Here is a 27,377-nt window from a genome sequence, read left to right on the forward strand (position 1 = left end):
CTTCGAACACCCCCTTCCCAAGAAGTGAGAATGGCTGAAAGGTAACACGCCGGACTCTCACTCGGTGTACTCGAGTTCAAAACCCCTGTTGAACTTTTTTTTTATTTTTCGATCTCAACAACCAAATCGTAACGCATTGGTTGCGTTACGCGAAAATAAATCATGAAATCATGATTTATATTCATGGTGTATTTTCATAAAATGAAAACGTGTTGGATTCATGAAATCATGAATTATTTTCTCATTTCCGGGAACGGATTTTTACCCGTATAGCTATTTTCGACCTTACTGTGCATACCGTAGCCAGTGAAGTTAATACCTAATACGTCGGCTACAGGTCAGACTGAAGGGGCGATCCCATGTGTGTGCCTTTTGCCTCGTAGCTGCGTGCTACTAAGGGCCTACACAGAGTGCATGGTCATCGAGAAAAGATCTCTGCCTCACTAGCACCATCCGTCAACACGTGGTTACTGAGACAGTGAGCAGTATCTGCAAAGGGAAAGTTTACCATTGCCAGAGTGATTGCCCAAACTCACGCCCGGGAAACAATATCCATGGTTACTATCCAGTCTTGATCAGCACCCCACTTCCACCACAAAAGAACATCCAGAAAACGGACTGGTAGCCGGTATTTCCGGTGTCGTTCTCTCCGTTTGACCTGACGATGCGCTAACCGATCCCGTAACCGGTCGTATCGGACATTCGACACCCCCACACAACCGGTTTTTGTCGGTCACCATCTCAATCGAGGTCGCCACGACAACACAGCGACGTGCCTGCTACCCTGGGACGGGACTTGCAAAGAGGAAAAAATGTAACATCATCTGCAACCAGCAAGCGCTGTCACGAATTGTCAGATGCAACCAGCACCTTTTTGTGTGAAAGTATTGGTATCCCTTAAAAAGTATTCCGAATGATTTTGTTTTACGAGTACTTTTTCTCTTTGTAAAGTATTCTAGATTAGCCGGACAGCTTAATATTGAACAGCTATGAATACGTGTTCTATTCCCGATAGGTAAGTCTTTATAAAAATAAGTTTACAAATCCATAAATAACAAACACTTTTATTGTGCTCAGGAGATTCTACCTGGGATTCAGGTGAAATACTCAAGGAAGCAGTTGAGAATCGATGATCAACAGTGATGAAAAGAAGATTAAGTGTCAAAACAAGGAAAAAAAGGCGTCTTTGCAGGTTTCGTCTCAGCTGCTACCTATAGGCCTTAGCTGGTATTAAAGGTAAATTACTTACGAAAATCAGAACTGTAAGTACCTACCCGACACGAATAATAGCACCTACTCGCAATACCACCACCATTTTGCGTTTGATAGGTCATTGCGCGCGGCAAACCTAACCTCACTATTTTGACAGATACTAGTCCTGTTGTTTACGTTTCGGACTTTTTTTATCCATATTAAATCTTCATATTTCACGATGTTGAAGACATTCTGTATATTCCGCATTCAAATATAGGTAATTATCGATAAGTTTAGGTAATTATCGATCAGGAAATCCAAAGAATGATAAAAGTATCTCAAAATTAATCTAAAGTCGTCTGTAAACAACAGGACCAGTACCTGTCAAAAGTCGTGCGTGACGTCACTGTGCAATGGAGTATAGCCTCTAATTTTACATCCAACTTTTTCTTGTACGCAATATTTGATACAAGCTCCATATTAATAACGACCCGTAATTTTAAAAAGTGAACTAAAATTGGAATGAATCGAATGGAGCCTTTTTGTTACATCATTACATTACATCTGTAACATTTTTATGCTATGCACATCTTGCCCTTGACACCACTCATAACGCCTACTATTCTACGAGAACGGCCAAGCTCTGGCAGTCTGACCATTCCAGTGAATGTTAAACTCCTTTGGATAAACACTACTCTGTATATCAGCTAAACATAACTGCCCATAATTTCATAGTTGACGTATCAACAATTGCTTCCGATGTAATTGAAATGATTCACGGACAAACATCACAAATTTAACGCCTTTGAACCCGTAGACACTTAAATTAGATTTGGATCATGCATCGGATCGATGTTACAGCGGTTAAGTTACCCTTGTAAACGCATAGTCAGTCATATTCGCTGAAATTCTGAATGGTTGATACGTCAACTATGAAATCATGGGCAGATTACCGGTCGCCTAACATTATTGGTGTCGTAGTGCATCTTGCCGCAGTTACGGATGGTCTGCCAAAGCCGTCCATGATCATATTTCAGATCGACCGTTTCATGCCAGTTGCTAAGGCCCGGCCGATACATGCCTTCTCCGACTTTCCGATCATTACTCTCCTGTTCTCTCTCAGTTACCATATCGATCACCGATTGGATACCGAATACATTACGCATGCGCAGGTGTAAACTTCAATGGTCTCCAGTAGGTTTCCCGTAAACTTATAATGGAAAAATAAAATCAATCGAACGTCTACCTTTAAGAGCCAGTTCGCGAGAAGCGCGACCCCCTCTTGTATCGATATTCTCCGATTTGGATGAAATTTTCAGGGTTTGTTCATATATGTAAGAGAAGGCATTTTGCAAATTTTCAGATTTTTTCATTGAGGGGAAGTGGGGTAAAACGGCCCTTCAAAAATTATTGTTCAAAAATCGCCAAAACCAAAAAAATGCAATAACTTTGGCAATGAGTGACCGATTTTGTTTAAATTTTGCACGCTTTTTCTACTCAATTAGTACTTTATACCAAGTGGTTAATAGGGCTATAAAGTTGTTTACTTTAGGAGAAAATTGACTTTTTCGATAAAAAATGGTCGTTTTTCCAAAGGGAATATTTTTCACCAACAGATCTAGGATAAAAAACTAAACCCGTAAGGCAATTAAGGAACTAAAGAGCTTTCATCTCATATATAATTCAGAAGCGCCAACTCAAGAATTTCTAAGAAAATCGCAATTCTCTGCAAAACTGTTTATTCAAAAGAAAGTTCGCACAAATTGTGACCCTACTTAAGTTGATGTTTTCCGATCTGGGAAAAACTGTCCAAACTTTTTTTGTCTAAGTTTAAATTAAAAATCAGAATTTTCCATTAGGGGAGTGTAGGGTAAAATAGTCCTTTAAAAATAAATGTCAAAAAATACATCATTTTTTATGTGAGTTCTAGCAGAAAATACATAAGTTTAAAAAAACTGTTTCTTCTTCCTTTCAATTCATCTATATTTTTCGTCTCGATAGATACGTATATCCTTCGCTGATCTATATTAGATAGCAAACTATTTGCAGAACAATTTTCAACAGAAGTAAAATAGGACCAAAATAAGTGCCTTAAACATTAGCACCTGTATCGCAAACTGAAACAAAAATGAACGGATTCGACGAAAGTGCTTGTTGATTTTTTTTTTGAATCAGCTACAATTACTGTGGGTACCGGTACTGATGTTGCTTTTACAGCTACGCAAAAAAAAAATTCTTAGCGACAAATGAGCAATTTCGTGGCGTTTAAACATAGCTTGTTGGTGGAGCTGCTTCTCAGATTATATTTTTCTTTTGTACCTACTTGCATCAGGTTACCATAGGCTTGTTTTTGTAGCTTGTAACGATTGTGCGGTATTCATAACTCTCTTTCATCCTCCATCATTATCAATTTAAACCAAATTCTGCAGGTTTATTGTGCAAAAACGTCAAACCGTGTACCATTCATACATTTTTAATTACTAACCTTCAAATTGCTAGCTAATATTACAGAGATACAATCTAAACGAAATGTTTGACTGAATGGACTATACCAGTTCTAATTGGGTGTATATATTTTCAAGGGTTGGACAATTTTATCTCATAGGTAATGGAATACCCTCGATTCTATGTTTACACAACTGTGTGAAAAACACTCCAAAGTTTAACAAAGTTGCATTCATTTGGCACAATACGGGAAAAACCATTTTTTTCTACAACGAGCTGATTTTTTACACGGAGAGCGTAACAATGTAATGTGTATACTATTGAATAGGATAGAGTATCAATTGTCTGACGATTTGAAAACACACCCCTCATGAAAATACTTCAAATTTTAGGATACACGTTTCTACACTCATAGATAAAGTATATAAATTGTAGATCGCTTAATGAATTAATTAAAAGATTACCAAGCAAAACTGTTTTATTCTCGGCTTAATTTACACCACCTGAAAGTGCTTGAGTATCTCAACAAGACTGTATAGTTGATTGTAAAAAGGATGCCTTAAATATCAGCCTTTTCCTCTTGAAATCTTTACTAGCCTTAAATGAACATATTTCCAACCAACCATAAGGTGTGGTTTGCTAAGAAGTAGTACTTGGGTATTGCTTTTTTCACCGAGAAATAGACTATCGTGTTGAAGTACCAAAACAAATGTTCACACTTCCGAATGGATGGAAACTAGCTAAAGCATTGGATTGTGCTTTACGTCGTTCTTGAACCATCGTTCTTGCAGTTAAGACATCACTCATATATGGAGGAAATGGTGGGAATATATTTTGGTGGGACAATATTTTTGAACGGGAGTTTAAGACGGCGCTAAGTTTACAATACCTCCGCCGGAATATTATAGAAATGACATGACTAGTTAACCAGTTCACGTTATTTTTTGAGATTGAGAGATTGTGAAGGATTTAATTGTTGACAGATAAAAAACCATAAAAATACTAAGCTTGGAAGAATTTCGAAGCAAACTAGCAAAATCACTAGAATAGTTGCCAGTTGGGTCGGAATAATCAAATCTAAGAAGTGTGGTTACGATTATCTTGTTTTGTAATATTATTTATATTTGGAGATCTATTTTACCCCTCTCTCCCCATCCCAATATTTTGCCAAATAGTTTCATCTACATATAGAAATAAACCTTGTAAGTTTCAGCCAGATGCTGAAACATCGATAAAATGGAGTTGCGATTCTCACAAACTGGCTTGCAAACAAACAGTGCAATGTGCAGAAACTCATATTTTAATGGATTGTTCTTAAGTCGGCGCATTGAAATAAGTTTCAATAAGTTTGATGTATATTCTGCTTGAGTTCACATATAAAAATTTATGAATTTTTGACATTTTATTTTTACAAGGCTATTTTACCCAATTTACCGAAATTGCTCATTTGTCGTTAAGAATAATTGTTTTTTTTTCGCATAGATGTAAGAGCAACATCACTACCGGTACCCACATTAATTATAGCTTATTAAAAAAAATATCAACAAGCACGTTCGCCGAATTCGTTCATTTTTGTTTCAGTTTGCGAAAGACGTGCTAATGTTTAAGGAACTTATTTTGGTCCTATTTTACTTCTGTTGAAAATTGTTCTGCAAATAGTTTGCTATCTAATATAGATCAGCGAAGGATATACGTATCTATTAAGACGAAAAATATAGATGAATTGAAAGGAAGAAGAAATAGTGTTTTTAAACTTATGTATTTTCTGCTAGAACTCACATAAAAAATGATGTATTTTTTGACATTTATTTTTAAGGACTATTTTACTCTACACTCCCCTAATAGAAAATTCTGATTTTTAATTTAAACTTAGACAAAAAAGCTTGGACAGTTTTCACCAGATCGGAAAACATCAACATAAGTAGGGTCGAAATTTGTGCGAATTTTCTTAAGAATAAACAGTGTTGCAGAAAATTGCGATTTTCTTAGAAATTCTTGAGTTGGCGCTTCTGAATTATATATGAGATGAAAGCTCTTTAGTTCCTTGATTGCCTTACGGGTTTAGTTTTTTATCCTAGATCTGTTGGTGAAAAATATTCCCTTTGGAAAAACGACCATTTTTTATCGAAAAAGTCCATTTTCTCCTAAAGTAAACAACTTTATAACCCTATTAACCTCTTGGTATAAAGTACTAATTGAGTAGAAAAAGCGTGTAAAATTTAAATAAAATCGGTCACTCATTGCCAAAGTTATTGCATTTTTGGTTTTGGCGATTTTGAACAATAATTTTGAAGGGCCGTTTTACCCCACTTCCCCTCAATGAAAAAATCTGAAAATTTGCAAAATGCCTTCTCTTACATATATGAACAAACCCTGAAAATTTCATCCAAATAGGAGAACATCGTTGCAACCTCCCTTGGAAAGGGGGTCGCGCTTCTCGCGAACTGGCTCTTAAACGAACCGTATTATGTCTAGTTGATTTCCTCTGAAGAATTCAAACACTCAACATATTACATTAAGAACATTTTGGCGAATTTGTCCATTATCTTCAAGGGGACTGATGAAAAAATTAAAAAAAATCACCGAAAAGAAGAATAAAAACCCAAGATAATCAACCTAGCGGTGATAATGCTTTTCTCGTATGTACATCATAAAATGTATTGAAAAAAAAATCATTAGAAAGGTCAAATAAGCACTTTAGAGGAATACATCGCATGTTTTCTATCATTCTGCATGTTCTCGCATAATTTAATACGCATTGCAACCATGTTAAAAAACCCTGATTGAACCACCTAGCGGCGATGGTTATCGTGCAAATAAAAAATTGTATTTTGTCCATAACTTCCGAGCCCATGGTCCGATCTGGCCAATTTTCAATAGGATGGGACAGAATTCTGCGTCGAATGGTTAAACGGTTAAGGATAAGTGCCTGAAAAAAGAGTGACGAGACAACGTAGCAGTGGATCTCCGCAAAGCCAGTCGGCGAACTAGCCTAAGCAAGAGCTAGGGGCCGGAATTTTAGAAGAAGTGCATGAGCACACCCCCCCCTCAAGGTGGCGCAGCAACCCGTGGTCCCGGGGGGATCAAGGCAAGGAGGATAAGAGACCCGGGAGGCTCATTTTTAGCAGGTCGGGTAGGAACCCGGCCTTCGAGCATAGTGTGGATGCTCAGGTGTCTGTCGCGCAGATTTTTCAATAGCCTTTAACCCTTGCAAAAAATATAAGTTGTTTTTGGAGTAATCCTATAACCTTTCGGTACAACTTTGTTGTACGAGAAAGGCAAAAATCCATCTCCTTCTTCATTACCATACCTTTCGTTGCAACGTTATTCTCATGTCCTCATCTACTGAACCGTTGTTGGCATTTTTGTTGACTTTTATTTTCTTTACAAAAAAGGCTTCTGTTTGCAAGGATCTACAAAGGTAAAAACGAAAAAGTGATTTTTGATAACTACAATTGGATGCACATTTCATTTTCTGGTATATAACAATGGCCATATCGTTGCCATTTAAAGCATTCCACCTATCCAAATTAACTAATTTAAAAGAAAAATTGGCAATATGGGTGTTTCTGAAACAGATTTTTACACTATTTTGAATTTCACGATGGATCATTTCCATTTAGAACCATTTTACAAATGTACATGAATCATTTGGTTTCCGTGGCATTTTGTTCTAATAAACATTAAATTTGTGAAGAAACTTCAAATAATTTCTCATTACTCTCTTTAGGCATATCACTCATAACATGTCGGTACAATTGAGTTGCAGAAAACTTTTGCTGGTACCGGTTCAACTGCTCTCTCGCATGAGTATTCACCATGCACTTTCACAGTTGGAAGCTTTCGATGCCCACCAAATGTAGGAATTTGTGCATTGTATAGCATAATAATATATGTGAACTGGAATGCAAAATGTGTACCATTCCTTATTACGATCAGTTTCGTATACTGACCCAGATTACAACATCAAGTCGCTTTTCAGCAAATTTGACCTTTGACTCAAATTACATGACAGATGTGTTGAGTTCTGTTGTAAGTATGATGAGACCTTCAATACGGTGTTATTGTTTTAATATGAAACACTATTGGCCATATGATGATCGAAACCCTTGTAATGGTGACTAATTAAGGCGACAGCACAGATTATACCTTTTGAAATTCCCATTCCCAGTAGCACGTGCTACCGTTGACGTTGGCTTAGAACCACGGACTGGTATTCTATATATCCCCGAGAACGAGTTATTCATTGTGGTGAACTGATCTTTTAGCTTTGAAGCGAGGATTTATTCTTATTACATGTGGGCAGTACGTTCTGAGCCTTACGCGTTTGTTTCGTCCAGACATAGGATGAAAGCAAGAGCAGCAAAAAATATCTCAATCCACAGCCGTTCTTCCAGCATCACCGTTCGGTTAAACCGTCATATAAATACCTCATCGAGTTCAGCCGCAGTGTTTAGTATCTTTTCGTATCTATTGGGCTGCACAGGTGCCGGGCAGCCCACCTAACTAATAAGCACTGAGCGAGCAATAACCGCCGTCGTCATCGGTGTGTTTTAGCCGTGAAATTTTGTTCGTCCCTCAAACCAGTGCAATACTCCACGGTTGCAGACTTTGATATCAACGATTTTTGTTATCGCTGAATCTCGGTGGCGATCCAATTCAAACGAGAGGTGTGAAAGAAGTGCAATAGTTTAATATTCATTCCGAATGTGTGCCAACTTCTAAGGTGTTAAGAAGCCATAAAACAAGTGTTTTGACAGTGTTTGAAGAAGATTTACGACTGTGATAGAACTGATTGCTGGCGTACTCACGTTCTACAAACTCTAACGAAACAAGTAGAATGCAAAGTCTAACGAAGTGTGCCTCCTCGCAGAAGCAGCAGCCTCAGCGCCGGCGAAGTCTACGGAGTTTACCATCCCGGTTTGGTCACCGATCAAGCATGCAAGTGACAACAGATTGGTGCTACTGCCATGTGATGTAAGTGCGATGATGGACGCAATCGCATTGAACTTGCCACTGAATTAAATTGAAGCCACTGCGGCATAACCCAGAGGGGGGTCAGACGAGTGCTAACCTGAGTGTTTGTTGAACATAATTGTGCCGGTTTGTAGCACGCGTCTCTTCGTTCTGAACCGATGCGACGCTTAGCTGCTGGACTTGGCCTAGTAGTGTGGAGGTGTACGTGCATGTTCTGCCGACCAGTCAGTGATTAAGTGTGGTTTTAACAGGTTGATTGGTAATGAACTTGACTGCTAGGCTGGGCAAACAATTGGATGCTCTGCGTGATGGGTGGAATGTGAATGGGAACTTTTGCTGGCTGAACAAATTAGATAAATTGCATGCGTCGAAACCATTGAAAACGAAAGGGGCTTTGTGGCTGGGAATAGTTTGGCATGGGATTTAGAAGGTTTGAATATGTTGTAATCTAAATTTAAACAAACCTGAAACACAAGACAAATCCGATCTTGTCACGTAAGAAAACATTTATATGTAATAATTGAAACAACATTGAAAAATTTGTGTTTGCTAGAACGCAAAAAATATAATAAGGCCATTGAGATCTATTTTGAATTTCAATAAATGTTTTGGGATATTAATTCTAATGTTAAATCTTGGTGGGTAGTATATTTGTTGGACATACTCAATTTGCTAAATTCTGTATATGAATAGGAAAACCGTTTTAGTTGTGGGCACCGTTAGGTTATTGGAACCCCAACGTATCTTTTGACAGAAAGCAGATGCTGACATTACTACAAATATCATTTATTTGCTTTAGTAACACGATATTTCATGCTTAATTCCGGTGTTGAACTTAATCTAGAATTAAAAAACGCCTTAATAAAGCTTAAAAAAATTCATGCTCAATATCGATCCACCAGGTTTTTTACGTAATTGGAATTCGTTAATTTCACGATTAACCTGAACTTTCACAGCTTCCTGTTTTTTATTTCTTGTGAATATTTTTGTGACGTGGTTTAATTGACGCTAAAGGTTTTAATTGACTTAAACTAAACCGTGTAAAAAAACCTTTTCTGTGAAATAAGCAAATAAAATTTGATTCACGAGAAAATCAACACTAAATTTTCTTTGAGCTCTTTGAACGAATCATTAATTAAAAAAGGAAGTGCGTATTTTTACAGTGAATGCATGTCTTATGAGGTTCAACGAACAACACGAACATTATTTCCAATTTTACATTCCGAAAAGGATGCAATATGCGCCGTTCAAAGTCGTTCAAAATCACTGTAGTTGTTCTCACACATATTTTAATAATGTTTTTTTTTTTCAGTTCTGTAAAACAATTTAGACTTATTTGATTGAAATAATGAGTTTATTAAAACAAAGTTAATTGTCTATTTTCAATATGTGTTACCAGTTAAATTACTTTGAGATAAAATTATGTAGGTATTTTTAGTTTTTTGTTTAGCAGAGATCGCCTTTCTTCAGTGAACACTCAAAGCTGACTCTATAAACGAATAGTCTTCTCCTAATGAAAAAGTTATTGCAGCCTGTTAGCGTTTGAGTGTTTAATATAAGCATTATATTGCATCCACTACAATTCAAAATAAATGCTTCTGACAAGCATCCCTAAACAATGATTTGCCTTTCGCATGACAGTCCGCATAATAAAATTTATCAGTTCGCAGGTTTGCAGAGGCGCACCATAAATCATGCGTTCTATATTGCGATAATGTCGAGTTCCATGAACCCACTTTTGACAGGCATTGCTCTGAGTGGGTGAGTTTGCAGTTATTTGTTCTCCACCACTTTTTTATCTTTGCCGATCAGTGTTTTAAAGGTGAAACGCGTTACAAAAATAAATAAATAAAATAACTCACGTTATAATAACATGACGGAGTTTTTTTCATGTTTTTAAGAAGTATCGAAAGTTCAACCGGTCAGCCCAAAATCACTATTTTTATGCTGAAATAAGCCTTATGGAAAATTTTGAGCTAATTTGGATGACATTTCTAGGTGGCTCAAGTCAATTTAGTGTCTTTGGGCTTTTTTTTTTCTATTTTCAAACAAATCTAACACCAAATTTAAACGTCGTAAATCATAAGCGTCCTCGATGGACGGATTTTGGTTCAAAAGGTGTTGCTTAAATTCATTATTTTATCATATTATTTGTCATCTCTAATGTGAAAATGCGCAACAGTTTGAAAATAGAGGCCTTCGTGCTCCTGTATCATTGATAAACGTTTCATTTGCATTCGTTTTCAATTTTCCAAACCCTTTTTCACGTACTGAGTGCTTAAGTGTACGGATTTTGATGTCCCACAGTGATTATTCCTTTTTTCTACCCGAATATTGAATATTTTAGTAATCTAATTGATTACGTACGATTTGTAGTTAAATTGTAGATATTCTGATACTGAATAATTGTCTTAATTTTCAAGTTAGGATACATTAAAACAAATTGTTCAAAATCATAACTTTGCTTTCTGATGATGGTTGATGATTACTACCTTCAAACGATTCCCAAGTTCGGTACATTGCATTACCGCGGGGCATCAAAATCCGTACACTTAAGCACCTTAGTATATGAAAAAGTCTCTCGCATTTGTGTGATAAAACGGCCTACTTTTCCATACCAATGGAATTGGTGCTTTAATGATCATTATGCAACCCAAATGGGTTGCATAATAGTAGTTTGTGCAACAAGTTGCAAAAAGATGATTTTTTCAGCATGAGTTGTACGTTTATCCAACGAGGCTTGCCGAAAAAATGCTGAAAAAATCGAGTTTTGCAACGAGTTGCACACGCTATTTTTTGCAATGACGAAAAATGGACTTAAATTTCATAGTTCTGTACCAAAATTGTACACTCTACTTTACTCCACATGATCATTCTTGCCAATAAATTATGTTGCTGCAGAGAACAATCAGATTCCATGTTACCGTGCCACATTGCATAGTTCGATAAGCCGTGAAGCGATAGATGTACCCGCAATTTGGAATTTTTTGATGCCATGTCCATCAAACTATTTAATTTATTACGCGACGCAGAGAATACACTATTTGAACACCTACCCAAGCTAATTCAGCAAAATGGTTTCATGTAACTACTGTTCTGATGTTGGGTTTTCATTATAGCACCCAAATGAGTGCTATAATGAATATTATGCAACCCATTTGAGTTGCATAATGTTCATTAAAGCACCCATTTCTTTGGTATGGAAAAGTAGGCCATTTCATCACTCAAATGTCAACTGTAAACCAGGTATTATGATCAGGAATTGCAAAAAGTTCATTATAGCACTCATTTGGGTGCTATAATGGAAAACCAGCATTGGAACAATAGTTACATGACCACATTTTGCTCAATTAGCTTGGGTGAGTGTTCAAATTGTGTATTCTCTGTGTCGCGTAATAAATGAAATAGTTTAATGGACATGACATCAAAATTCCCCAAAGACAGATTTATCTATCGCTATATGGTACATATGTCGAGCATTCAATATGTCACGATAACATGGAATCTGTTTGTTTTCTGCAGCAACATGATTTTTTGGCCAGATTTATCATAAAACCACAGAGAACAGACATGGATGCTCGAACAAAATTTCGTTTAAAACGTGTGTTGTTGGCTCACCATACAACAAAGCAGATTCCGTATTTTTAATCCGTATATTTATTCCAAGAAGGATTATAAAATTCCTAATATAAGGAGGAGAGAGTTTTAAATCACTTTACAAATACTATTGCTAGAAATTATTCTACTCACGTTTACTACGCGCTTGGAGTCAGGCAACAATCGATGCTCTGACGGTAGATGTTGCATGGGATACCTGAAGATCATTTGATGAAATTTACATTTTATTTCATGGTCACTTGTTAGATCTAACTTTAGATATTCGAACGTAGATGAGTGGTACATACCAACTAACTTTTCGTATAATTTTAAGTTCAACTAGGCCGTAATCAATCGGTTGCTGCTTGTTTAGGCTAAGCTAATTTGAGAGATACATTTAATTAGAAATTCAGCATTCTTCACTCATAATAATTAATTCTTACCGTACAATGATAAATGTTTCAAGTTCAACTGTTAACTAACACTAGATTAAGATTTTACTAACATTAGATATATAGATTTTTAGGATAACAAATTGTAGCAATTAGTGCGTTCAATCAAGCTTCATATAATTCATTCTTCTTCAATAGACATTCAATCTTCTCCTCATGCCGCATCATCTCTCTGACAGGTCGCTGTAGAGCGAAACTTCTAGGTACTATTATATCTATATTATGTGGTAGTGTATGGACAAGCGTTGCCAGTCCAGTGGAATCTCGCGCTGACAACATGTGTAAAGATTTGAATCGCACCTCAGCGCCGCCAACGCAGGCTGCCCGACATAAAAACTCAATTTCACTAAGTGATGGCGTTGGCATACACTACATAAACAATGTAGTGCTGCCATCTAGGAGCGAGCCTAGAAGCAATTCGGAGTGAACACTTGCGCTAAAAAGTAAAATACGGCAAATTTCAACCATATTTACCAGCACACTAGCACCGCGCAACGGGGGCATAACGACATACTTTAAAATGACCAGTTCAAACTTTTACACAAGCACGCGAATGAAGATGAACGTCTGTTCTCTGTGATAAAACGTAAATCAGACCATTTTGGTCCAGATTTTTCATATTAAAGCCCATTTTTCGTCATTGCAAAAAATAGCGTGTGCAACTCGTTGCAAAACTCGATTTTTTCAGTACTCGTAGTATTTATCCAACTCGGCACGCCTCCTCGGATAAACGTACAACTCGTGCTGAAAAAATCATCTTTTTGCAACTAGTTGCACAAACTACTATTGAAAACAGGAATCGAATTCAAATGAAACGTTTTTCGTTGATACAGCAGTACAAAGGCTTCTACTTTTAAAGTTTTACGTATATACACATTAGAAACTACTGAAAACATGATAAAATAATGAATTAAATCAACACCTTTTGAACAGAAATTCGTCCACTGTGGACGGATTTCAAATCAAAGAATCGAAATCCGTTCAGCCATTTTTTAAAACAAATTTTTAAATTCAAGCAGATTAATTTTTACTAAACTACCACTGCGAATAGGCTAATACGCACCTTAAGAAGCGATCTTATTGATTTAGATTCTGCCTAGCTTACTTTTTTAATGGCAATTTACAGTTGAAACATAGTTACTTTTGGTGCAATTATGTTCTACACACAAACAGTGTTGGTAAAATCACTCAAAAATCTCAATCAACGAGCCCTCCCGTGCGAACGAAATCGTCTGCGATTTTAAAGGAATACAACACGCTTGAATTTTTCGTGCTTAAACGCAAAATTTATTGCTTATAATGGAAGAGTGTCTAATATTTTATGCGACAATCGTCAATTCACTGTTTTTAACGAAGGAGAACAAAAGAAAACTTACGATGATTCAAATGGATGATTCAACTTATCCATGAGATTTTAGCTGAGTTGTGTGCGTTTCAACTCACGCTTGATTTGAATCATTCATGAGTTTTGAGATTTTGAGTTTTTACCAACACTGCACGCAAACCAATGGCGCCAGAAATTCTGCGTTTTGTGGATTGCGATTTGTTTTTGATTTGTGTTGTGTTAATAAGGCCGATACCGATCATAATACCTGGTTTACAGTTCGTCTTTGAGTGATAAAACGGCCTACTTTTCCATACCAACCAAATGGGTGCTTTAATGACCATTATGCAACTCAAATGGGTTGCATAATATCCATTATAGCACTGATTTGGGTGCTATAATGAAAAACCAACATCAGAACGGCAGTTACATGACTACATTTTGCTGAATTAGCTTGGGTAAGTATTCAAATAGTGTATTCTCTGTATCGCGTCATAAATTTTTTTATCGTGGACTTTTATTTGTTTCAATTTTATGCATCACTGTTTTTATCTTGGTACGAAATATATCATTTATAGACATAGTGGCGCCGGGAGTCGGTAGGACAAGTAGGACTGGGTGGGACAGTCAAGGCATTGTCCTACCCATGATTATGGTAAGAACATATCACCTAGGTAACTATTTAGTTGCAATACTGTCTGGTAGGTCTGATTTTCCAAGTCTTAAAAATTTGATCAAACGTTAGACAGTTTACGGTATGTAGTTTTTGTGTTAACAAATGCAGTTCCAAAGTTATCCAGACTATAAACCGTAGTCATAGATGTTTCTAAGATCCTAAAAAATAGTCCACTGATTGTTCTTAACGAGCCCAGGAATTGCGTTTTAATTCCAAAAGTATCTCATAGTTTTTGGAGGATTAGCAAAAGTTATAGGAATCTAAAGATGTGATTTTTTCAAATTTTACAACATTTTCAGCATTTTATTATAATCATATCTAGTTTAAATGGATTTTTAGAAGTCCTCGGGAAAAAGAAGCCTGGAAGGGTTTATTGAAATCTATGGAATCACAATCATCCTTAAGCCCGCATGGAATATGGTTCGCAAGGGGTATGATCTCTTGATATTGAATCGTCAAGGTCCATGACAAATTTTGAAAGTTAATAAACCTCAAATATTATTAATAATTGCTTGAAACCATTAAAGATTTGAAGAAATTTGTGGGATCCATAACCTCTGCTGGAAGCTTGTAAAGATTTTCAAAAATCAGAAGCATTACAGAATGGGCAGTGAGACAAGAAAATGGGAGACAAGAAGGAGAAATGACTAGAGGTCGGATAGGCAAAAGATGGAAGGAACAGAAATTCGAATGAACCAAATTAAAAAAATCCTAATTTCATGTACATGATGACTGAGAAAAAAAAATTTCAACAATAATTTTGGAAACACTTCTAAAGCAAAAATTAGTTTAGTATTCTCCAAAAGTTCTTGAGCTAATTACTCTGACTGCAGCAGTCACCGGGCAAGCGATGAGTAGGTTGTTTTTGTCTTGAATCACGATACAATGAAGTTAAATAATTTGTGCTTGACGGATCGTTGTGCACATGTAGTACGCGTCGTTTCTATCAAAAAAGCTTGATTCTGTGGTATGTGGAGTACGCAGGGTTTGCAAAAATAACTCCTAATAGATAACAAACAACGAGAGAGGCAGAAACATTTATGAATCATTGTAAGTCATGAAAAACAGAATTGGATAGGCAGACCCACAGAAAAGTTATGATAAAACGCTTCGTTTTCGCTCATTTTCCGTTTAGGACCATATTTTTTCGCACAGCTGTATAAAAAAATTGAAATTAATAATCAGAACCAGTGTCCCCCGCAATTGGGGTTGTTTTAAAGCACTTATCATGGAGTATAGCTCCCGAATCGTTACAACTTGCAATTTTTTAATGGACATTGCGAGTGATCGACTGTGATCATCATCGTTTTAATTGAAAGAGCAACTGGCAACTGTGAAATGATCAATCCTGCTATTTGGAAATACTATGTTTGTCCTGAAGACCAACGAAAATTTCACAACTTTTATGGGGATTCTACCCGGGAGTCCAAATTTTCGATATTCAGAGTTGATTTCATGTAAAATTTGCATCGATTTTTCAACACCATAACTGTTGCCTTAATAGTCATTTCTCGTATTTGTCCTACCCACGACTTGGAACGTGGATGCGCCTCTGTCGGTATTTGAAGGCTTTTATTTTGCTCGGAACACGATATCCAGCTGTAAGGCCGTCCGAATTATAAATTTTAGACATCATCTGCGTTGTCTTTGGCTATTCACCACACGTTTCTCGATTGATTAGTACATTCGAATTTTGGTGTGTGTGGATCAATCCGGTTGGGTCTCCAAATATTTCGAAAACTCGGAAGGTAGCCCCAGCCTTTCTGGCTCGTACTTCCATGTCGATCTTAATTTCACCATCTGATGATATCAGACAGTCAATATATTGATATCCTTCGATCGTCCGGCTACAGCAAAGTTTGAGGGACTGTTCCCGTTGACACGTAGCCACATGATCCTGCTGACATTGATGGTGAGACCCGCCACAAATAAGCATACGGTCAGCTCGTTGAACCCACTCCGCATAAAAGAGTACAGTGCAGTACTAATAAAGCGTTTCGTAATCACTAGCCAAATCAGAGTCGTCTAGATGTTCCACAACAATAAACTGCCAAAGCAGCTCAATAAATGGTTCACAGTCAATCGCACCCACCAAGATCTTATCGATTACGCTGAGAAGTAACAATGAAGATAAAATGCATCCTTGCCTCACATCAGCGACTATCCGAATGGGGTTAGACAAAGCTCCGACCCTATCTGAAAATCACTTGCATCCTTGGGAGCCACACAGATTTTCGTGATCCAGACAACAGAAATCCCTTCCGTATTCATTCATTTATTTAGTTTACATCTAAACAGATAAAACTGAATCAACAATTTCCATCCATCCTCGAATGCGTCTCACGCTCGCCAAGTCGTTTTGCACCTGGTCTGCCCACCTCACTCGCTGCGCTCCACGCCATCTCGTACCTGCCAGATCGGAAGCGAACACCATCTTTGCAGTGTTGCTGTCCGGCATTCTTGCAACATGCCCTGCCCATCGTACCCTTCCGGCTTTAGCTACCTTCTGGATACTGGGTTCGCCGTAGAGCTGGGTGAGCTCGTGGTTCATTCTTCGCCGCCACATACCGTCTTCTTGCACATCGCCAAAGATGGTTCTAAGCACAGATCGTATTTCACGACTAACATTGTTATCAGCCGTTAGCAAGGATCCAAGGTAGACGAATTCCTCAACCACCTCGAAGGTATCCCCGTCTATCGTAACACTGCTTCCCAGGCGGGCCCTGTCGCGCTTGGTTCCGCCCACAAGCATGTACTTTACCTTCGATGCATTCACCACCAGTCCAACTTTTGTTACTTCACGTTTCAGGCGGGTGTACAGTTCTGCCACCTTTGTAAATGTTCGGCCGACAATGTCCATGTCATCCGCGAAGCAAATATATTGACTGGATCTGTTGAAAATCGTACCCCGGCTGTTACACCCGGCTCTCCGCATGACACCTTCTAGCGCAATGTTGAACAACAGGCACGAAAGTCCATCACCTTGTCTTATTCCCCGGCGCGATTCGAACTAAGTAGAACTAGGTAGATAATGGTTTTCATGACCTTTATAAAACTTAAAATGTTAGTTGGGCTGCGTCCATTGAGTTCAACTTTTGTGGTATACCCCTGATTACTATTAACTATGTGTTCGCATCTTGTAGGTTGATCACCATTTGTCAAGTAAACAACCTAAGACGCGTATTTTCCCAGTCCGGTATAATTAAGTTAATAAAAACCCACTACCTTTCCAGGATTTGCAGTCCAAATATCTCCTGGTTGCATAAAGCCACTATTTAGGAATTTAGATCTACCCTTGTACAATGCACCATAACTGCAAAGAAGATGTTCCGAGGTTTCACGTTCCATGTTACAGAAACGACAGATATCATTGGGAGCGTCCACAAATTACGTAACGCTTAGAGGGGGAGGGGGGAGCAAAGTGTGACGATCCATAATTTTTTTAGATGTTTCATACAAAAAGTGTGACATAGGGGGGAGGGGGTTGAAAATGCCCAATTTTTGCGTTGCGTAATTAATGCATCTTCCCTTACTGAATCTGGCCAACATTATTCAAGTGATATCTGCTCGGGCAGTGTCCGGTTATTAGGCCCGTAAAGGTGCAAAGAGCTTTTCGGTTACCTTAACATTGGGAATTATAAATCTCTTTGATTGAACACACTTTTCGGCAACCAACCAGTTGGTCATCAACCTTTGTGCTTCCCAGGATTTCCATTCCATTTTTATGGTACAGTATGATATACCGCAAAAAGGTTCTGGGCCAATAAACTGTGCGTTTGAAACTCGTTTCGCTAACTCGTCTGCCTTTTTATTTCCTCCAATGCCACAGTGTCCTGGAACCCAGTACAGATTTACGGAGTTCTCTTGGCACACCTTTCGCAATGAAAGAATGCAGTCCCAGACAAGTTTTGACGTACATTGAAAGCTACTCAATGCTTTGAGTGCTGCTTGACTGTCTGTGAAAATACAAATATTTGCATATCTATATTTCCTCTTTACACAGATATTAGCACATTTCATTATAAAAAAAAATCTCCGTTGGATAGTTTCCCATTGCCACTGAGATCGCTATCCCAGGGCCGAAGATTCATGCTCCCGTTTTTGTTTCTATTTTTGAACCATCTGTGTAGAATTTTAATCGTATAACTTCAATCGTTTAAGTTTTTGCATATTCTTTTCCGCTTCTAACTGCACGAATTCATACAATGGTAGCAGATTTAGAATTGCATCTAACGATTTTGAAGGGGTGCTACGCATCGCTCCCGTTATAGGATGGACACTAACCTTTGCAGTTTTGTTAGCTTCTTCTGTGCAGTAGCCTCTTTTGTTTTTGGCCACCATACAAGAGCAGCATATGTCAGTTTTGGACGAATAATGGAAGTATAGATCCACTTTATCAGTTTTGGTCTTAAGCCCCATTTTCTTCCAAATGTTTTAGAGCATATCCAGAAGGCACTAGTTGGCTTTGCGATCGAACACTCAATATGAGCGTTCCATTTCAGTATAGAATCCGGAATGACTCCCAGGTATTTGACCTGTTCACTAAGCTCAATTTCTAGTCCTCCAAGCTCAAGAGCTTTTAGATCAAGTTTCCTTTTCCTAGTGAATGGTACAATTACAATTTTGGACGGCTTAATGCTAATTCCTTCCTGAATACACCACGATTGGGTAAAATTTAGAGCCCATTGCATTCTTTCAGAAATGATATTGTCGAATTTTCCCCTCACTATGATGACAAAATCATCAGCAAAGCCTACAACCTCGAAACATTCTTCTTCTTAGCTTCCTAGAAGATCATCTACAACTAAGGACCACATTAGTGGTGAGAGGACCCCTCATTGAGGGCAACCTTTTGTTGCCCATCAGGGCCGGGTTTTTGGGGGGGGGGCGGTTTGCTGTGGCCCCGGGCCACCACACATGTTATGTACCAAAACCAACCTTTTTTGTACATTTTGGGGCCCCCACATACCGTCGGCCCCGGGCCCCCTTCCGGCTAAATCCGGTCCTGTTGCCCATACTGTAAGAGACGAACTTCCCAGCTCTGAAGAGATTTTTTTTTACAAGCATGGTGTGAATCCATTTGATAATGTTCGTGTCGAAGTTTCTTTTCTTGCTTGTTAGTAAACTTGTCTTCAAAAATAGGATTAAGATACTTTAGTCTGTTTGGTGTGGAACGAAATATAAACAATAAGTAAATAAATAAGCTCTTATGAACATTTAGCGAGCTTTGCCTAACATATGGATGTTGATGGGCTAAACCAACGCATTGCAATGAATGTTAGTTGAATGCTTTCTGGTTGCTTATGACTTTTTCAGCATGAAATAATTGTAACGTACACCACATTTATATGTACACCGCTTTTGTGTGAACATTAGTGAAAATGTTGTACACACATATTTCCTCCACTGTAGTAACACATCTGAAGCGCCTATAGCAGAGCACTTAACTTGGAGGATCTGATATTTTCCTTCACAATATTTTGGTGTGAATATGTCATTAATATTAACAAGAAAAGTATTTATGATGAAACTATCATTTACCAGCAATTATTTACGAACGGGCTGTGCATGTGTAGACGAGACTAGACTAAACAATATTTTGGGTGTGAATGTGTTCTGATGTTCTAATAACCCTCAACCAATAGTTCCTGTTCAACAGTTCAACATTTCACACCTGTTTCAAACCATTGCAAACATTATTATTCATCACTACTAAGACCAGAAGTAATCATTGGTAATCTGACTTTCATGAACCACTCTCATATTCAGTTGCATACATTAAAAGTGATTTGTCGAAGCTTGTTGACATAGCATTAACCGATCCCGTTCGAGGTGATATTCCGATGTAGATCGTTTCGTGGAAGCAAACAACAAACTCCCTGTAGATTAAAAACTAATCTTTCAATTTCAGATTGATCTCCATAGGGTTGCTTTTATCGTTCGGTAGCGATGCAAATGCACAACTCACAAGGAGATTTCCGGACGATTTCCGGTTTGGTGTGGGTTCTTCCTCGTACCAGATTGAGGGCGGATGGAACGAGGGTGGCAAGGGCGAGTCAATCTGGGATCGCTTGACCCACCAGTTTGCGAATAAAATCGAAGATGGTAGTAATGGAGACATCAGTGCCAATAGTTATCACCAGGTGAGTTTCAGGTCTTGTTCTTAATTTGACCATGTCGTTGCGTTGCGTTGCGTTGCGTTGCGTTGCGTTGTAACGGAGTATTTCGTAGATTGCATACTGATAGCTGTCATGTATATTCTTTAACTTTCTTACCCCAACTGCTTATGGATTACTATTTGGGAATTAATAGCAATCCAATTGGGGGTCTAAAATGATAAAGCATGAAAGCTATCATTGCTGGCCACGCCCATCTTCTCCGTTACTAGGGAAGGGAAGGAAATGTTGATATGACATCTACTTAACGAGAGGCCAGCGACTCACCGACGCCCTCATAGATGTCAAGGAGTTGGATGGTGGGTAGGGATATAGTTTAGGAATATCATTATAAGCAAATGATATAATAAGATTGAACGAACGTTGGAAGTGACCATGCTAAGAAATTTATGTCACTCCATTGATGATTTCCCTGGGATGGGGCAAAGCTATTAAACTTGCCCTGGCTAATTAGCCTAGGTTTAAGCGCCAATGCTCGCTCTCTGAAACGAGAAAGAAAAGAAAGTTTATTACACTCCCCTTCCCCTTATTTATTTCCTAATCAAGTTAAATTATTATGTTATAGTATCTATATCCTTCCGATAGATAGTTCACCAATTCCAAAATACCTGTATTATTTGTTCTGATAACAACCTCGTTTTATAACAAACATACTGCTCATAATCACATGTTTGTTCCTAATGAATAGGAAATTCAGCAAAGATGGGGCTATTATGTGTTTATAGGGGCTGTATGCTTTAATAAAATCACAACATTTTTGGGGGAACAAAATACAACATTTATATAAATTTGTAAATCAAATTTTGCTTTGCGTACAAAAATGGAATATTTAAAGATTTTCCAATAATTGTATACCTTTAATTAATTTCTCGAAAGCAAAAGCAACGTCAAGAATCTCTATACCCACTCAAAACGTTTATTTTTTAGGATTCGAATTCACCCTTATTCGTTAAAGTCGAGCTAAAATACCGCCTACCCCATATCAAAATTAACCAATCTTTCAATCAATTAAAATTATTTGTAAGCATTTTCATTTCGGAAGCCTGTTTCAGTTTGAAATAATTATAAAGCCACGCCACTTGTATAACGCTCTAGAAATAAGTCTAGAAATAAGTGCTGGAAGAAGTGTACACTTATTGGGCAAAGGGAAATACAAATATAGAACGTAAAATAATTCTAACGCCTCAAAAGACGACGATACTAGAGGAATTTGACAAATACGGTTCTAGTAGGATTTGACAAATAATACATTGACATACTGTAAAACTCAGCCGCCGCCCGTTACCTATTTACCGTGCTCAGGGTTTGAAGAACGAATTGAGTGGTTTGAGCTAATAATAGTAATTGACAGTATAAATTATTTAGGTGCTTTAAGATGCGGTGAAAATTCGAGTAAGGTATTACAGTGTTACAAAAAAGTGAGTGAAACGTAAAATTATTCAGCAAAGCAGAAGTATAGTAACTTATAGGAAAAAATAGAAAACAAATCCTTCCTTTTTAATAAACACAGTTAGTTTTCCATTCACATTTCCATTCCATCCATTTTCCATTCACAAAATGAAAATGGTAAAATAATTTAAAGTAAAATTCAGTAAATTTAGTTTTAAATGGTACGCTTGAGATAGAATCATGCAAAAGAGTGAGAAATGACACTACACGATTTTATGTCTGTTAAAATTATTCAAACTTAAAACGTTTAACAACGCAAAAATATAATGGTTTGATCTCAGCGGAATAATTTTGAATGAAAATTACTAAGGCCTCCTTATCTACATAGGTGAAGACGGATGTGATCAAGTTTTTAATCTTCCGATGATCCGCCGCTCGATGCCAGTAAATACCAATCCTACATTATGCTGAAGGCTTCGCTGGTCCGCCCTAATGTTCCATGTATAAAAGTCCAGGTGGAAGTCTCTTGCGTATTGGAAGATCTTCGAGCCCGAGCGTTTAATTGACATTCATTGGACGACTGGGCCCAGCGTAGAAAAAATATATCAGACATTCAGCTATTTCCACCAATCACTATAGTACAATTCTTCTACTAAGAGTTCGTTCCCACACAATTTATGATTTTGTGATTTATTGAGCGGATTTTTCTTTAGGATTTTTTGACAATCTTTTTTTTTACAACTTTCTTTTATCGAGGCATTATATTCAGTGATATAGCTAAAATAGTGAAATAGGTACTTACTTTGGTCCCAAAAATACATACCATCTCCTTCCGCAACCAACGAACGGAATCAAATTACCCTTAAAAATGTGCTCTTGATGGGACATGCTTGCATCGCGATGGACATGTTCGGTTGGACATCAGGTGTAACGCTTGATTTAGGATGCACTTCAATCAAGATTTCGACTGCATACAAAACACGGCTTTCCTTCTTTGCGATAATATTGTCATCCTCAGACCACAGGTTCAATGGATCCGGTTCGAGAGATATTTGCTGATACGCATCCTATACTCACCTGGAACCTGTATCGCGATGTCCGTGAAATTCATTTTCGCTATGTAGCATTAAAAATCGATTGGATAGAGCCTTTATAGACGTTGCTCGTAATTGCGATCAACAAAAACTATCCAATCATTAGGGAGCACTTGACCGGGAAACTTAATTTTTCTTCAAATAAATTTTCTTTTCATTAATTTCCGATAAAAATGACGAGTCGTGAAAATCTACGTCTGTTCGCGGCCACAGCACACTACGTTTTTTCTTGTTCTTAATTTGACCATGTTTCTCACTTACATCCCTCACTACGGAAGGTATTTCAAGTGTGTAAATTAAGTGCGTCATGAATGGCATTCTCGTCAGTATAGTGACGACAGGTTTTATGACCATTTACGAGTGCACCCAGGTTGAGTCTAATCGAGTTGACTTACCCTGACCGTTTACCGCGAATATGCGCTGCGCTGCGGTTTGCCTAATGGGATGTGATTAATTAGCTTGTTTTGTGGTTTACTTTCAGTGGCGGCGTGACGTTGAGATGGTACGTGAACTCGGTGTCGACGTTTACCGGTTTTCGTTGTCCTGGCCTCGAATTCTTCCGAGCGGGTTCGTAAACAGTGTCAGCAAAAATGGCATTCGGTACTACGGCAGATTGATTGACGAGTTGCACAAGTACAACATTACGCCGATGGTGACGCTTTATCATTGGGATCTGCCACAGCGGCTCCAGGAGCTGGGTGGCTGGACCAACCCGGAACTGATTGGCTATTTCAAGGATTATGCGCGAGTTGTGTTCGAGCAATTTGGAGATCGTGTGAAAATCTGGACCACTTTTAACGAGCCATGGCACGTTTGCGAGCAAGCTTACGGGATTGATTTTATGGCACCAGCTATGGATTTCCCAGGGATTCCCACATATCTTTGCGGACACAACCTGTTGAAAGCCCATGCGGAAGTGGTTCACATGTATAGGAGACGATTCCAGCCCAAGCAGCATGGTTCGATTGGAATTACAACTGATATTTCTTGGCCGGAGCCTATGACCAACAGTGATACCGATAAAGCGGCTTCAGAGCAATCGTTGCAGTTTTACGTGGGTTCACAGCTCATTCAAATAAGTTACATCGCATTGAACAGTTATTTTGAACTTTTAGATTGGATGGTTTGCTCACCCGATATTCTCCGAAACTGGCGACTACCCTCAGATTATGATCGATCGAGTAGCAGCGCTCAGCAAGCAGCAAGGCTACTCAAAATCCAGGTTACCGACATTTACGCAAGAAGAAGTAGACATGATCAGAGGAACATCCGATTTCTTTGGTATCAATTCGTACACAACGGTGCTGGTGAGGAAAAATGATCGAAATAATTCGGCCAACTATCCGGTGCCATCGTTTAACCATGACATGGGAGTGGTGGAGACCAGTGATCCAAATTGGCCCAAAAGCGGCTCTGTTTGGTTGCATGTAAGTACATACTCGAGTTTCAAGCGTTTCGTTTCCCCATGCTTCTAAATAATTGCAGAATTGCTTCTAATAAATGCAGAATCAGGAAAAACTTCAATATGCAAAACTGATGAACGATTCAAATCAAGCGCGCGATAAAATAAATCGAACTCATCAATCAGAAATGCCATCGTATTTTTCCCTTTCATCACATGAGTTTTGGGAGCTCCTTTTCGTCAAAGTTCGAACAATCAATGAACTTTTTAAAACGAAAAGAGCTGAAAATTGCACGAAAATTGCAAGTACGATGTATCCCTGCCGAATCGCAGGCGAGCTTACACGCGTATGAGAGTTTGATAATAAAATCGATTTTGATTTCTTGATAAAGAGTTGTGGAACCAATAAAAATGTCTTGGATGATCAATCCGCAGTAAACGAATAATTCATGTGTTGGTAGGCATATAAAGCTCTCAATTAATAACTGTAATAAAGCCCCAAAGAAAACTAAGTAGCAGTGTTCGAAAGAGAAGAATAACAGGAATTGCTGTTGGACACTCCTGTATTGAAATTTTTAATAAACACGTTCCCGTGGTTTCCTTAATTGCATTCAGAACTTGTTTTCTTCAACATACCTACCCTCAATACATATTTTAGCACTTGTTGTGCCTCGAAAAGCATTAACAAATTAGCGGCAATCAATGTTTACAATCCTATTCAAGCAACGCAATCAATTTTATAGGCAAATTACGTCTTTATTGTGGTTTGCCTTAATACCACCCAAGACATTTTTTTATTCGCAGAGTACAGGCACAGACAAATAGACAAGAAAAAATATTTGAAATAAATTTGCACATTGTCAACAGTAGGTGCTAGCGTGAAATGTTAATTGTTGAGTATTACTCTAGTTGTTGAAATCGCAATCAACAAAATTCGACGTGACAGTTTTTCATGGATGACGGTATTGCTTAATTAGTTTTACGTCTGCATGTTTCTGATGCAACATTGAACAAACGAATGATATTTTCCATATTGAAACGCACCGCATTATTATCATATCTCGGCATTCATATCCGAATCGGATTTGTTCTTTTTCTAACCCTCCCTCGCCAGGTGGTACCAACGGGAATGAACAAGTTGCTGAACTGGATTCGACGCGAGTACAATAATCCACCTATTTACGTTACGGAGAATGGCGTTAGTGACCGGGGCGGCACCCACGATGTCAAGCGAATTGACTACTTCAACTCCTACCTGGAAGCTGTGCTGGATGCCATTGAGGACGGGTGCAATGTACAGATGTACATAGCCTGGAGCCTGATGGATAGTTTCGAGTGGAAGGCTGGTTATACGTGAGTTCAGCTTTGTTTAGTTATGACTGTGAACGAAATCCAATCTGATCTTCAATATTTACAGTGAGAAATTTGGACTGTATCATGTGGACTTTTCGAGTCCTAACCGAACGAGAACCCCAAAAGCTTCGGCTAAGGTTTATGCAAAGATTGCGCGAACTCATAGGATCGATTGGAGCTACCGGCCAGCGCCGGAGGTCATTATCAGAGCGCCATCGGCCTATCGGTCAAATAGCAGTATTAGGGTCCCTGTGATATACTTGACGCTGGCAATGGTGGGAATTGCACTGAAACTGATTTACAGCAAATAAGTAATTTGAGTCGGAGAATCTCATCTGTGCCTGCGACAGTATTTGACATGTTTTTTAACTAGCTGTACATATTTATGTGTATTTTTTTTATCTCCAATAAAAATACATTTTTTATAGAATAGTGTAGTTTATGCGTCCGAACAGAAATACGTTACTGATCATGAACAAAAGTAACAAATCAGTTATTTTCAAAACCACTTGCTTTTATCAATAATTTTTCACCGGCGGCTGCAGGCCATATTCCGTGCCAAAAGAACCTATGTGGACCACCCCAAGCAGCACAAATTGTTTCACTACTGAACATTTCACTGTGTTGCAACTATTCAGAAAGAAACAATCTTTGCGTATGTGCCACCAAACATAGCTCTCTTGCAATCTAAAAAGCGCAAGAGGTGGAGCCTACGGAAACATCCTTCGATTTCAGTAAAATTGCAATATTGTTGCAAAATTCTACAGCGGAAAAAAAATAAAATAAAAATATAAAACTGGATTCGATTTATGGATCTTGTGATTGATAGTCCTTCACTCTACCACAGCACCATTCAACACTTCGAAGGTGTGCGCTTCGAACTAGGAATCACCCAGCACGCATCAACGTTCACACGGTCTTACCTCTTCCACTGCTGCCACTCGAAAGCCGCGCGTTTGACGATGGAATGCCTTCTCTTAGAGCCGTTGACAACCGTAACGCATGAAGGATAATTGTGGTAGGTGGTGTGAATGTCAAGCGTTATCACCAGTGCTGTCAGATTTACATATAGCGCCACACAGAAGGGACTGCATGTTGACTCACCATAAAAACCATACGATTATGAAGTTTTGTACTCGGGTTTTCTGTTACTTGATTGCACCATCACAGGAAAAAATGTAAGTTGTCAAAACGTTGAACGATGCTAAATTAAACATGAAGACACATTCAACTTATCTGCAACTTAATTTTAACAAACAATTAAATTTTCAAAGACGCATTGAAGTTACATGGTAAAA

At 38.2% G+C, this 27,377-nt stretch overlaps 1 protein-coding gene across 1 annotated transcript; it reads left to right on the forward strand.

Annotated features, from left to right (window-relative positions):
* The first annotated feature begins 8,083 nt into the window (after positions 1-8,083).
* LOC134211178 (myrosinase 1) lies at positions 8,084-26,509 on the forward strand. Its single transcript, XM_062687852.1, has 6 exons — positions 8,084-8,616; positions 20,577-20,808; positions 23,806-24,378; positions 24,440-24,751; positions 25,841-26,079; positions 26,144-26,509. The coding sequence occupies exons 1-6, from the start codon at positions 8,480-8,482 to the stop codon at positions 26,388-26,390; spliced, it is 1,740 nt and encodes a 579-aa protein (XP_062543836.1). The 5' UTR covers positions 8,084-8,479; the 3' UTR covers positions 26,391-26,509.
* Positions 26,510-27,377: the final 868 nt, after the last annotated feature.

Source organism: Armigeres subalbatus, chromosome 2 (genome assembly GCF_024139115.2).
Source record: "Armigeres subalbatus isolate Guangzhou_Male chromosome 2, GZ_Asu_2, whole genome shotgun sequence".
Classification (NCBI taxonomy): domain Eukaryota; kingdom Metazoa; phylum Arthropoda; class Insecta; order Diptera; family Culicidae; genus Armigeres; species Armigeres subalbatus.

What these genes read in the sequence shown, in the direction of transcription:
- LOC134211178 (XM_062687852.1), top strand. Translation starts at nt 8,480, where the DNA reads ATGCAAAGTCTAACGAAGTGTGCCTCCTCGCAGAAGCAGCAGCCTCAG. An exon ending in GCGGCTCTGTTTGGTTGCAT is followed by an intron (nt 24,752 to 25,840) that starts GTAAGTACATAC and finishes CTCCCTCGCCAG; the next exon opens with GTGGTACCAACGGGAATGAA. An exon ending in GAGTGGAAGGCTGGTTATAC is followed by an intron (nt 26,080 to 26,143) that starts GTGAGTTCAGCT and finishes CAATATTTACAG; the next exon opens with TGAGAAATTTGGACTGTATC.